Source organism: Lissotriton helveticus, chromosome 8 (assembly GCF_964261635.1).
Source record: "Lissotriton helveticus chromosome 8, aLisHel1.1, whole genome shotgun sequence".
NCBI classification, from domain to species: Eukaryota; Metazoa; Chordata; class Amphibia; order Caudata; family Salamandridae; genus Lissotriton; species Lissotriton helveticus.
Genome location: NC_136069.1, coordinates 201672200 through 201685522, shown reverse-complemented (window position 1 = coordinate 201685522; position 13323 = coordinate 201672200). Strand labels below are relative to the sequence as shown.

General features: G+C 45.5%; 1 protein-coding gene across 2 annotated transcripts in view; it reads left to right on the top strand.

The window, feature by feature from the left end:
- The window catches only part of LOC144772520 (chloride intracellular channel protein 6-like), a 181762-nt gene that overhangs the window by 121752 nt on the left and 46687 nt on the right, over positions 1 to 13323 (top strand). For both annotated transcript variants that reach the window (XM_078656911.1, XM_078656912.1), the window contains exon 3: positions 12616 to 12741. In XM_078656911.1, the coding sequence (XP_078513037.1) occupies positions 12616 to 12741 (126 nt within the window). The remainder of the gene's footprint in view (positions 1 to 12615; positions 12742 to 13323) is intronic.

Below are 13323 nucleotides of genomic sequence, written 5' to 3'. Positions count from 1 at the left end.
AGACATCACTAGTAGTGTCACAGTTTATCAAATCCTTCAGCCAGGCCCTCCCCAACGGCGGGAAGGATCCACCCCAATGCAAAGAGACCAACGTTTGGCTAGCAGCAGCGCTATTGCAATGAACCGCCTAATGCCAATTCGTAAAGGAAGGACAAATCCCAGCAGTAACGGTGATGGCGTTAGTTCGGATTAAACCGTTAGCCCGATATGCTCAAAGACCCACACCAGTAAGCTAAAACAGCAGGGCAATTCCACGCTAAATGGATAAAATTGGCATGCTCCATCGCACACCTCAGGCAGTTATAGGCTTAGATCGATTCATCTTGGAAACCAACAGAGGGGTTACATACATTCTATATAAATACTTAAAGTGCAGGAGCTTGTGTTTCTAATTATTCAATGCATATTTAGTCTGCTTGTAATAGAAGGCCCACATCTTGTAGGTCAAGGGGTGCGCCAGGTCCCCCTCCCAAGCCGTCCTTGACCACCCACCACCGGCCGGGGTGTCTGCGCAAAATGGTATAGCCGGGAGAACAAGTGTTCACTGTCGGGTGTTGTGATTGTTGTGGTGAGGGGCTTGAATTCAGGGGACTCCACTGCCAGAGCACGCAGTGCCGCAGCCAACAAGGTGTGCGTTCTATATATCAGGAAACGGTCCAGTGTAGTCACATCACAATCGTTGGTTGAATTTGGTATAGAACGCATTTGCCCGTTGTCTGAAGGCGGCAGCGAGTAAGCGCCCGTTGCGTCAGTGTCTCAGTTAACATGCCGTGGAGAGTATTGAAAAAGACAATCGTTAGTGGGATGGGGATATTCAGGAATAAATACAAAAAACGGGCTAGTACTACCATTTTAATGATAGCTATGCGACCAGCAATAGATAGTGGAATCGCTATCCAGCGGTCTATCTGCATATTTGGTTATCAGTTAATATTTCTGAAACTACTAAACTAATTTAATCCCAAATCACAAAAAGCACACTTTCTGGACCAAGATCTGACTTTCGGTAAATTGAAGTCTATCTTGTTAACTGTTTTGGAACCCATCCATTTAAAAATCTCTAACATAGAATCTCGGTTATCAAAGATAGAGGAGTTGGTGCAAGGCACCCATCAACTGGCACAGTCTGCCTCCTCCAATCCAGTAGTTTGCACACCATCTGGTATCGGGAAAGAGCCTATTGCGGGCTCATCCTCTAATGTTCAATTTACCCCAAAAAGCATCGTCCGCAGTAAATTTGCAGAGTTTACTGTTTCTCTCTGCTTAATTGGACTGCCCAACTCACATACACCCTCTGCCAGTTTCCTTTTCTTCCCCTTTGAGCAGATAGCATTCTTGCTCTGCTTAGGGGTATTTTTTCTTTTAACCTTAGTAGAAGTAGATGGAAGTTCCGAATTGTATGTGTTGACGTTTACATTTAGCCTTTTGGCCTCTCGTTGTAACAGTATGTCTAATCGGGCTATGTTCAGAAGATATTAGAGAAACGGAGTTCTCAGGTGAATCTATTAAGGTTTGTAATGGGGGGCAAGTAGTAGATTCAAGGGGTAAGGGAGACACATTATTGGAGTCTATGCTCGGTGCCAGAGTCTGCTCTGAGGGCGTAGCGGTTCTAATGACAATCTACGTTCGGTAAGTTGAATTTCTCGAATGAGGACAGACTCAGCCCTCACCAAGAAGGCGTTGAGTGTCCCCACCACGGTCCTACCTTTATCTTTGTTCATGATGGAAATACTTCTTACTGAGATGCCAGCCCTATGACTGCAGAGTAGCAACGTCTGGATATCACAGACCATACTATACTAGCTGCTGAGGAAAACGAGATGACAGGCCACAAGCAAGATAAAACATTCAAAGAATAACCGCAAAATGAATAAATGTAACTACACTTAGCCAAAGTCCTTGGGAGCAGTGTTTGGAATAGATTGACAAATTCATTAGAATGTCCTACTGGCTAGTGCAACTTGGACTTTCTCAGTATAGCACAATACAATACAAGCGGTATCCCCCTTACGTCCAATATCATAATTAGTCAATCAGCTTACTTCGTGTCCAAGATGAGGATGTTAGGGGGGTAGCCCAGCCCAGCCTCTGCCTGCTGCTGACGGGTGCGGATGGGCCCGCCCTTGGCCCGGGCACGCCCGTGCACGTTCCGCGCTGCGGGAAGTGCTTGCTGCTCTTAAGCGCCTCCTGGCGCTTCCTGTGACGCTGGTGCTGTGCGCTGGAAGGGGCCGCTGGGAACTGTAGTGCCCCTCCTGCGCCGCCCGCGATCCGAGCCGCGGTGCGGGCGCTTGCGCTGTGCTGGCCGGTGCGTTGTCGAGGGCCCCTCAGGAGCAGTGGCAGAAGCAATGAAAACAAGACGACAGCAGAGAGCAAGTGTCGATAAGGAACCCGCACTGCGGGAAGTGCTTGCTGCTCCTAAGCGCCTCCTGGCGCTTCTTGTGACGCTGGTGCTGTGCGGTGGTAGGGGCCGCTGGGAACTGTAGACCACCACCTGCGCCGCCCCGGTCCGAGCCGCGAGGACGGCGTTTGCGCTGTGCTGGCCGGTGCGTTGTCGTGGGCCCCTCAGGAGCAGTGGCAGGAGCAATGAAAACAAGACGACAGCAGGGAGCAAGTGTCGATAAGGAACCCCTGATTCAATTGGCCATGTGCGTCCAGGCTGTTTCCTCTGTAAAATGATAGAAACTCGGTCTGCACGCTAGTAAGCAGTGGTTTCTCAAGTTAATTGCAGGTTAGTGTTGTACTAAGGTTTAGTTTGACATTTGCGCTGCAGGGTCCCGCTTCCCTTTTCATTTCATTTTCAAAGTTTTATATAGCGCGAACAAGATCTTTGCAGATATCAGAGCGCTTTACAGAAAACAAGGGCTAGGGGAAACAAAAGGGTGATTAAACAAACTATTGGGTACAGTATAGTAGTCGGTAGTAAGTGAATAGCCAGATAGGATAGCAATCAGATAAAAAGCATAATACAAAAAGGATAGCAATCAGTTAAAAACATAATACAAAGTAGGATAGCAATCAGATAAAAACATAATACAAAAAGATAATCAGAATAACCAAACAAAACCAAAACGGAGCAAAGTCTTCAATCCAGTAAATATAGAGTTCAGGTGAATTTAGCCATAAGGATGGCTTTTACCTCTTTCTTAAAAAATGCCGTGGAGGAGATAAGTCTGGTTTCAGGAGGGAGTGCATTCCAGATCCTGGGTGCCATTCCCGAGAAGGAGCGTTTGTATGTTTTTTCCTTCCGGAATTTTCGAGGTTTCAGGAGGAGATTTTTTGTGCTTCTGTTGGATCTGGAGCCTCCTGATATAGTCAGCTTTTGGGTGAGGTAGTCGGGTAACTTGTGGTGTAAGGCCAAGTGTGTCATGCAGGCGATTTTCAGCTGTATTCTGGCTTCAAACGGCAGCCAGTTCAGTGATTTTAAGTCAGGGGATATGTGCGAATGTTTCCTTGATCCAGTGATAAGTCTCGCTGCAGCGTTCAAGGAGGCTCTTAGGGGTGCGGTTGTTGATATGGGGAGTCCACTGAGAGCCAGAATTCAGTAGTCTATGCGTGGGATGACTAGGGCTTGTACAGCAGTTTGGAAGTCCTTAGCTGGGAAGAAGGGTTTAAGTTTCCTCAAAGTGTTGATTTGAAAATTAGCTCCTTTAGTTGCTTTGCTAATGTGCTGCTGCATGTTGAGATTGGCATCAAGTGTGATGCCTAAGGATTTCGCGTAGTCCACGATGGTGCGTTGGACATTGAGTGAAGTAAGGTGCTTGAGCCAGGTTTGGGAGATGGCGATTTTCGCAGGAGGTGCGATCAGAAGGAACTCAGTTTTCAAAGCATTTAGTTGGAGGTGGTTGTCGGCCAACCATGATTGGGTGTTTCTGAGTGTGGAGTTCAGAAGTTTGATGTCTTCCGGGGATTGGAGTTTGAGGTAGAGTTGAGTGTCATCGGCGTACATGTGAAAGTGTACATTAGATGCTTGAAGCAAGGTGGTGAGTGGTTCCATGACCAGGTTGAACAATGTGGGGGATAGGGAAGATCCTTGTGGAACGCCTAATGTTACAGGCACAGATGAGGACAACACGTTGTTGATCTTGAACTTCTGAGACCGGTTATGTAGGAAGGAAGTGAACCATTTGAGAACAGTTCCGGATAAACCCATTCTGCTGTTTAACAGCTCCAGAAGATTCTCATGTTTGACAGTGTCAAATGCTGAGGAGAGTTCAAGTAGGATGAGGAGGCAGGAATCGTGATCAAGGATTTGGAGGGCGTCATCAATTATGTGTGTCATAGCCGTTTCAGTACTGTGTCTTGCTCGGAAGCCTGATTGATGAGGGTTGAGGAGGTCAAACCGATCAATGTGTTTTGTCAGTTGGAGTTGTACGCATTTTTCCAGCAGTTTGGCCAGGGTGGGGATATTGGTAATAGGGTGGTAATTGTTTAGGTCAGCAGGGTCAGCTGTAGGTTTCTTGAGTATAGGCGTGACTTGCCCCACCTTGAGGGAGTCCGGGATGAGCCCTTGTTGCAGGGAACTGTTAATGATTTTAGTCCAGAGTGGGAGGAGCAGGGGGGTGATAAGAAATGCGTTACTTACCTGTAACTGCAGTTATCCAGTATTGGTGTCCTTCATAGACTCACATGCCCGAATCATTCCCCGTCGTCGAGATGGGAGTCCCCGGCATACAGAAAAGCAATGTCCTACAGACATACACAGAGAAAAGTAGGCCCAAGGGCCCCGCCCCAGCAGCCCATCCATGTCCCCCCGTAAAAAGGACCAAACTGTAGAAGGCAGCCAACCAGCCACCACCCCCCCCAGAACCTTCCCGCCAGGAGCCCCAGTCTCCCAGATCTTCATACGCACCAAGCTAGGTAGGCGTAATATATGCTAGAGAGAGAGATGAGACCTTCCTGGGGAGGCGGGAGGGTTGCATGTGAATCTATGAAAGACACCAATACTGGATAACTGAGGTTACAGGTAAGTAACGCATTTCTTATCCAGTATTATGGGTGTCTTTCATAGATTCACATGCCTGAATCAGAGTAGCAAGCAATACATTATGCACATGTGTGATGGGACAGTATAAGCAGTCTGAGATAATACATATCATGCGACTAGCAACCATCAACAAGTAAACAGAATAAAGAAGTAAATGTGCATACCAGCAAAGGATGTGGGAATGAGGAAGGCTCATCTCACTGGAATAGATGGCGAAGTACAGCCTGGCCCACAGCTGCATCCTGCATCAGTTCCGTATCCAGGCAGTAGTGCCTGGTAAATGTGTGCGGCGACTTCCAGGTCGCTGCCCTGCAAATGTCCAGAATTGGCACCCCAGCGAATAGAGCCGCCGAAGTGGACACAGCTCTTGTGGAATGAGCTCGGACTTTGGAGTGTAATGGTCATCCGGCTTTGTCATGGCAAAAGGCAATTGCAGAGGATATCCATCGCGAAATGCTTTGTTTGGAAAGAGGCATGCCTTTTCTTGGTCTGCTGAAAGCGATGAGAAGCTGATTTGTTTTCCTGAAATGCTTTGTTTTGTCCAGGTAAAATTTAAGACATCTCTTTAGGTCCAAAGAGTGAAGGGATCTTTCAGCTGCAGTACTAGGATTTGGGAAGAATGATCGGAGGACTAGTGGTTCATTTAAATGGAAGTCCGAGGGGACCTTAGGAATGAAGCGAGGATTAGTCCTTAAAATCACTCTATCTTCCTTGAACTGCATTAAGGGGTCTTGAATGGAAAGAGCTTGTAGCTTGCTGACCCGTCTCGCTGAGGTCAGAGCTAAAAGTAGGGCTGTTTTCCATGAAATGTATTTGATATCAGCCCTATGGATGGGCTCAAACGGGTGTTTCATCAATTGGTTGAGTACCACATTAAGGTGCCGTGTTGGTGGAACTCTGCATGGTCGAGGAAAGGATCTGTAGAGTCCTTTAAGGAATTGCTTTATTAATCTGTGGGACCAGAGAGAAGGTCCTTTTGAAGTTCTTGTTAAGCGGGAGATTGCTGCCAGATGAACTCTGATAGAGGCATGGGCAAGTCCCGATTGTGCCAGGTGTAATAAATATGGTAGGAGCTGCTCCGGAGTAATCCGAAAGGGATGGAGATGTTTATCCATACACCAAACGCAAAAGCGTTTCCATTTCAAGGAATAAGTTTTGTTTGTGCTGTCTGCTCTTGCCTTCGCTAGGACATCCTTGCACTCCTGCGGAATGTTTAGTTGGTAGAACTCTTGGTGCTCAGGAGCCATGCCGATAATCTGAGAGATTTCAGATTCAGGTGGAGTACTTGGCCTTTGTACATAGTGAGTAGGGATGGATGTTGGCCCAGATGGATTGATGGTTGGACTGAGAGGCGACGGAGGTCCATGAACCAATGCTGCCTCGGCCAGTACGGGGCAATTAGAATCAGTGCGCAGTGCTCCGTTTTCATTTTCCGAATGACTCTTGTTATCAGGGGAAATGGCGGAAATGCGTACGCAAACACGTTGCGCCAGGCGATGGAAAATGCATTTCCTAGTGACCGCGATTGGGGATGCCAGCTTGAAAAGTTGTGGCATTTGGCGTTCTCCCTGGTGGCAAAGAGGTCGATCTGCGGTCTCCCCCATTTCGAGAAAATGTCGTTGAGCACTTTTTGGTTGAGTTCCCATTCGTGGGACAGAGACCTCTGTCTGCTCAGAGCGTCCGCTATGACGTTGTCCTTGCCTGGGACATACTCTGCTGTTAGCTTGATATTGTGGAGTACTAGCCAGTTCCAAATTGTTTGCGATTCGCAAGATAATGTCAGCGAACGTGTCCCTCCCTGCTTGTTCAAGTAGTGCATTGTTGTTGTGTTGTCCGTTCTTACAAGCACTGCTGAGTCTTTGATGCGCGCGAGGAAGGCCTGGAGAGATAGGAAAACTGCCCTCAGTTCTAGGAGGTTGATGTGGAGTTTCCTTTCTTGGTCTGTCCAGTTGCCACTGATTTACAATTCTTGAAGAACTGCTCCCCATCCTTCTAGAGAGGCATCTGTAGTTATGACATGTGGAATTGCAGGTAGCAGGAACGTTAGTCCTTGCGATAGGTTCGTGGGTGTCCTCCCCCAGAGTAAGGCCTTGGTGATTTGTTGAGTAATCACGATGTGATCCTCGAACGAGCCTGTACACTGAGTCCACTCACTGTTTGGTCAAGGCCTCTTGGAGGGGTCGCATTTTGAGCCGACAGTGAGGAATGATTAGTATACATGAGGACATCATCCCTAGAAGGGACTTGAAAGTACGGACTCGGATGGTGTTCCTCGAAGTCACTGCGGTGGCCAGAGTAATTAGTTTGTGTTTCCTTTCCTGAGATGGGAATGCTTTGGAAGATGTCGTATTTAGAGTTGCTCCTAGAAATGGTATAACTCTTGAGGGCTGTAAGGATGACTTCTCCTGATTGAGTGTCAGGCCCAGTTGTTTGAAAATGTTGAGACAGGCGTTGGAAGACATTTGTGCGCCTGCCATAGATGGTGCTTTCACCAGCCAGTCGTCCAGGTAGGGGAAGACCTGGTGTCCTTGCTGACGTAGGAAAGCTGACACTGGAGAGAGGCACTTTGTGAAAATACGAGGTGCCGATTTGAGGCCGAATGGGAGGACACAGAATTGGTAGTGCTGACCTGCTACTGCGAATCTTAGGAATTTTTTGTGGCGCCTGTGTATTGGGATGTGGTAATATGCGTCTTGCAGGTCTAAAGACGTCATAAAGTCTCCTTCCTCTAGAGATCCCAAGATTTCCTGAATGGTCACCATCCGAAACGATTGGCTCTTCAAGAATGTATTGAGTGCCCTGAGATCTAGTATGGGCCTCCATTTCTTCCTTTTCTGTTGGATTAGAAAGAAGCGGTAATAAGATCCCTTCCCTTTTTGAGCTGATGGGACTCGCTCTATTGCTCCTCCATCACAGTGTTTATTTAAGTAGGAATTCAATAAGGTAATTGGAGAAAAAATATATAGCTCCAAAGAGTCCGGCATTGAGTATCCAGGAGTTACGTTTCCTGCACCAGAAGGGCTGAAGGGGCGAGCTGTTAAACATTCATAAAGACTGCTCCTCTTTTAATTTAAACCATGAAGCTCTGTCCTTTCTGTACCGTTTGATGAAGGGACATAACAGTATCTTCCAGGATGGATATGCAGCTTTCTGCTTCAGTGACATAGGCAGTAGTGTTTCATAAATCCTGTCTGTCTTGTGAACTAATTTCCTTGTTTGGGGAAAACTTTGTCTTGGGAACCAGGGCCATTATGTGGCGCCTGGCCAGCAAAGGTCATGGTATCCGAGCGAGACCACCAGGACACCTGCTAGGCCTCCAATAAGCACAACCTGAGCGGTCTATTGGGGGAGGGTTTGTTCACCCCTGGCTCCATGTGGGGGAGGTTGTTAGCGCCCACTCCCTAAATTTAGCCATAGGAAAAGATCTCTGCAAGTGTTTGTTTGCTTTTGTGCCCCCTTCCTGGGTATCTCTATCTTCTAAAGTGCGCAAAACTATCTAAATAGTGTCTCTTTGGAGCTCTAGTCCACCCCAATTTTTTGTACCACCTGACCCGCAATTGCTGGGTAACCTTGACAATCGGGGCTAGTCATCCTCAGACTCCTCTTCACCAATGTCTGGGGAGGCCAAGAGCCAGTGCCCAGGCATCCACATCAGCTCTCCCACCCAGAAGCTAGTGGCATAGAGCCCTTTCCACACTTTTGGGGCCTCTTTCTTCCTTGGGCCAGGTTTGTACCTACAGTCCGACTAGGACCAGAGCAGTACCCCTCTGCAGGTGACTCTCAATCATGTCCTCCTCACCTCCTCCATAGGCTGCAGATCCCAAACTCCTGTTCGTTGTGTAGAATTCCAGGATATGGCTGACGCCTGAGGGGAACATCTTCTGCAACTCCACCACAAAACCACATCCAGCGGTGCAAGGGAACGCAGGTGCCATGGAGTCTCGAGCCTCCGTAATAGGCTTTGTCCCACAGCAGGCCTCATGTCAGACCTCATTCAACTCCTCGGAGGTCGCCATTTTTGCCGCTCAGTCGTAGCACTCTCCTGCGAGTGTCTCTTCTCCACTGGCACGGGGGGTGGCAAATCGGCAGCACCCTTTTATGACCAGTTTGTTTGTGATCCCTGTTCTATGAGAGGCACAGTTGTCAGGTTAGTTACATGGACTTTGTGTGCGGGATGTTGCAGGATATTAGGCTGACGTGGGAGAGAAGGTTATGTGTCCTCCATCTTGCAATGTCGAGCAATCCCCCTCTTTCAATTTTAAATGATGTAGTTTCTGTGCGACCGGTTCTCCAAGTTCTAATGGTAATCTTTGAACTTTTGTACATGTTTTCAGCAGCAACACTGGCCTAATTTACAGTATCAGTTTTTTGTATCAAGTCTTCAGTCTCTGTTTTGTTGGTCTGTGCTAATTTGCCTCGTAATCGTAGTTCCTTATGTGTGTTTTCAAGACCCTAGGTTTGCCCTGGTTTTAGACATTCCTAGAAACGTTCTTATTAAAGACACTTGATACAGTTCACCAGATCCATCTTGATCAGAGAATAGCTTAATCTGATAGACTACCTTTTCCATTCGCTCCTCTGTGGTACCTTTTCCATTCGCCTTTTTGTCCATGATGCATTTATCCTCTATATGCCCTGTATTTTGCTTTGTGACTCTATAACCAATTAGTTCTGTACTGTCTAATGACTTTCACATTAACAATTCCTTCTGTACCTCTTATAAACGCATTTATGTATTTGCATACCCTGTAAAGCACTCTTATACCCTCCCGCCCAGCAAGCGCTATTTAAAACTCAAATAAATAAAAATTAAAAAATGTTACAGGTAACACATGAACATGTTTTATTCACAAGGTACCAGGCCTGGAATATTTTTGAACAGTTGAAAGTAGGTTATTGATTGAGGGGGGTTGAAACATCCCTATCTGTTCCCAATAAAATGTTAGCACTTATTAAATGTAATAAGGTAACCCAAGGTTAGACCATACAGTAGTGAAAAACGAATTTAGAAGTAATTCACTACAAGGATGTGTACAGCTTTACAATGCACCCTGCTGTATGGGCTGGTCAAGGCCTACTTTAGTGGTGACTTCGATATATTAAAAAGGAAGGTTTATGCCTGGCAAAAGGTTTATTTTGCCATGCCAAATTGGCAGTTTAAAACGGCTAGCACAGCCTGCAATGGCAGATCTGAGACATATTTTAAAGTGCTACTTTAGTGAGTGCTGTAGGGCCACTAGTAGCAATGAATGTACATGTCCTGGGCACATGTAGTACCATATACTTGGGACTTACAAGTAAATTAAAAGTGCTAATTCGGGGTAGGCCAATTTGCCTGTTTGCATGTTTTAGGGAGAGAGCTCAAGTACTTTAGCACTGGATAGTAGTAGTGAAGTGCACAGAGTCATAAAACACATTCAGAAAACAGGAGGGTGAAGGCAAAACGTTTAGGGGTGACCCTGCAGAGAGGGCCAAGTCCAACAGACACAAAAGTTTATATTTACAATTCTCAAGGGTGGTGAGTTTGCTATTTGAAAGCAATAACCATGTCAATGGGCTGCAAATGTTGCCCACCGATAGAGCATCTAGGAAAATTGCCTAGCGGAAGATGGATGTTGCTAATAATTATAAAAATGTAAAAAAAAGAACAAGATATACATGAAAATGTCTCATTAGCACTCTTATTCAGGCAAGGTTATAACATACTTTTATCAGCCTGTTGCGCTCACAACCGCTCAAGGTGGGCGCTCTTATTAGTCTTTCCCATGAGCACCTGCACAAATTTATCCCATTCCTTTACTGCTTCAAAGTTCCTTTTGCCCCCTGTCCCTGTCTGCCTGAAGCAGCATGCTGTCATTCTTCACCCATTTTTATAGCCCTATTTTCTCCATTTTGTGATCAATAGTGCTATGTTAAATTTATGTGACAATTGAATGCCTCTTATTGCAAGCATCAAAGTTAGCTCCATTAATTTAGTGCTAGTGTTCACTTTCTTGAGTTTGGACAATAAATCCAAAAGACAAATTTCAGGTTTCATAATCTCTGCTTTCTTGTTCATTCCGTCAATAATTTTGTCTTTTTTCCCCCAGTAGTTTATACAGTCAGACAGGAACGTGGCTGCAGGGGGTCTTACTAATCTAGAGCACACCACAAACAGCGGGTATATCCTATTCGCTCTTTAAGAGCTGGTTTATTTTTGGTGTAAATAATTATTCTGTATGGATTTAAACCTCATTATCCTAGATGTCTTAGGGGTATAACTCAAGGTCAGTGTTCAATCTTCCTTGCTCAGATCCCAAACCATATCTCTATACCAGGGAGTTTGAGTGGCTTCCAGGTTCTATTAAGTGACATCATGTTGGGCCCCACCTTTTTACCTACCCATGTTTCTAGCAGCGTATAAAACACTTTGTGTGTGGCTGGTTCTAAGTTATTATTCCCCCAATTTAACTTTTTGTCCCATAAGTGTGACGCTGTCCTGTTGGTATATTAATCTAAGTAGTTGAATCATCATCGTCTTTCCTGATTTACGAATGTCCACAAGCGTCAGCCTGTCCTCCAACCTTCAGTTCCATTCAGATCCTGCAATCTGGGCCGGCTACTGATATGGAACTTGGGGGTGTATACTTTCCTGATATCTTCTTTTTAAGCACCTACCCTAGCAGTATTCAGCAGCATCAACCAACCTGGTCTTTCTCTCTCACAATATTTGTGAGTAGTGTCTGCAACCTATTTGATTGCCCATTTTTTAAATGTGCCGCAAGGTAATAGATCTGCTTTGGAACAGGGGGCAAAGAGAGAAACTGACAATAAGTGCTCAGGGGTGGCACTCATATGCAGCTCTGCTCCGTCACCTTTAGGATGGTGTGGAGTAAGGGCACAGCTGCACAGCGCCTCCTAGTGGTGTGCAGGAGCATTGCCAGCAAAACCTCATGATCCAGTCTGGCTCCTGGGGAGACTTCTAAGGTGAGGAATCTGCGGTTAGATAGAGTGTCTCCTAGAAAGATCATTACAAAAGGTAAGTAACTTTTTCCAATACACTTTTGGAATAGAATGGAAAACATTGGTAAAGCCCATTGTTCACCATATAGATCACATTGGCACTAGGACAAGCTAAATTGACAGAGAAGACAAATGAAATGGACTACGTCCATGTGGCAGCACAAAGTCAACAATAAAACTGGCTGATTAAAAGAAACCGCCCACCGCTGCCTTTCTACCCTCGGTCATGGACAATCTGACGCTGCTAGGTCTGAAGGGTAGCAGAGGGAGGCTGCCACAGTCTTACACTCCACCCCAGAACAAGCATACAGGCTCACTATTACTCCTCAGCGAGACCTCTGTATCAGAAGGCAGAATGACTCCTTGGTGTGCTGCTTGAACCAATGTGAAGGGATCTGGCCAGGAGTCCCAAATCACCGTCTTGGGCTAAGGGTAACCATGACCCGCCACCAGAGTAGTGTTTTTAGTGCTTTAATGCAGCACCATGTATGCCTAATTGCGTTGTGCTGGAACCTTGTTGTGGTTTGTTGGTGTTGCAGACTTGCAAAATCTGTGAGACTACCATAAGTAAATTCATTGTTAATGATGTGCAACACAAAATTATTTTTGTTTAATCTATCTTTATCCAGGAAACCTGCAGACCTACAGAATTTAGCACCTGGGACAAACCCTCCCTTTATGACTTTTGATGGAGAAGTGAAGACAGATGTCAATAAGATTGAAGAGTTCTTAGAAGAAAAATTAGCACCTCCAAGGTAAATTGATGTTTAAATGAAACATGCCACAGGAAACCATTCTGTATAGTCAGGTAGCAAGTTACCATTGTGCAGTGTGAACCTATTCTAGATTGACGTGTGGTGTGTTATTCAGCCTTCTAGTCGGTGGATCTGAAACAAGTTTCTTTGAAAAATAAAGATTTTCTACTTTGGGAGTCTGCCATAGTTGCAGTCCCTATGATTTGTGAAGATTGATGGATAAAGTGTCACTTTTGAGAAGGTTACCACATAGATGTTCTTTAATGGCCTATTGATCTGTAAAGCAAGGAATACATTTCATTTCATTTTAATCTTTATTTCGGTCAGTTACAACCATAAAAGATACAGTTTAAAACCAACATTTCATTAATATTACTATTTCTCCTTTCCACTTACATAAATCAAAAAGCGGGTGGGAAACAAAAACAAAAAGGGTAGTAGATACGATTGTGCATTTGTGTTCTCAGCCTCTACACGCCATAAACCTATCTACGTCATAAATACATATTATTAAAACAAGCTAAGCATCCATTAAAAAGTTTAAAAAACATACACATTTTCACATATACAGGATGGTTGAGT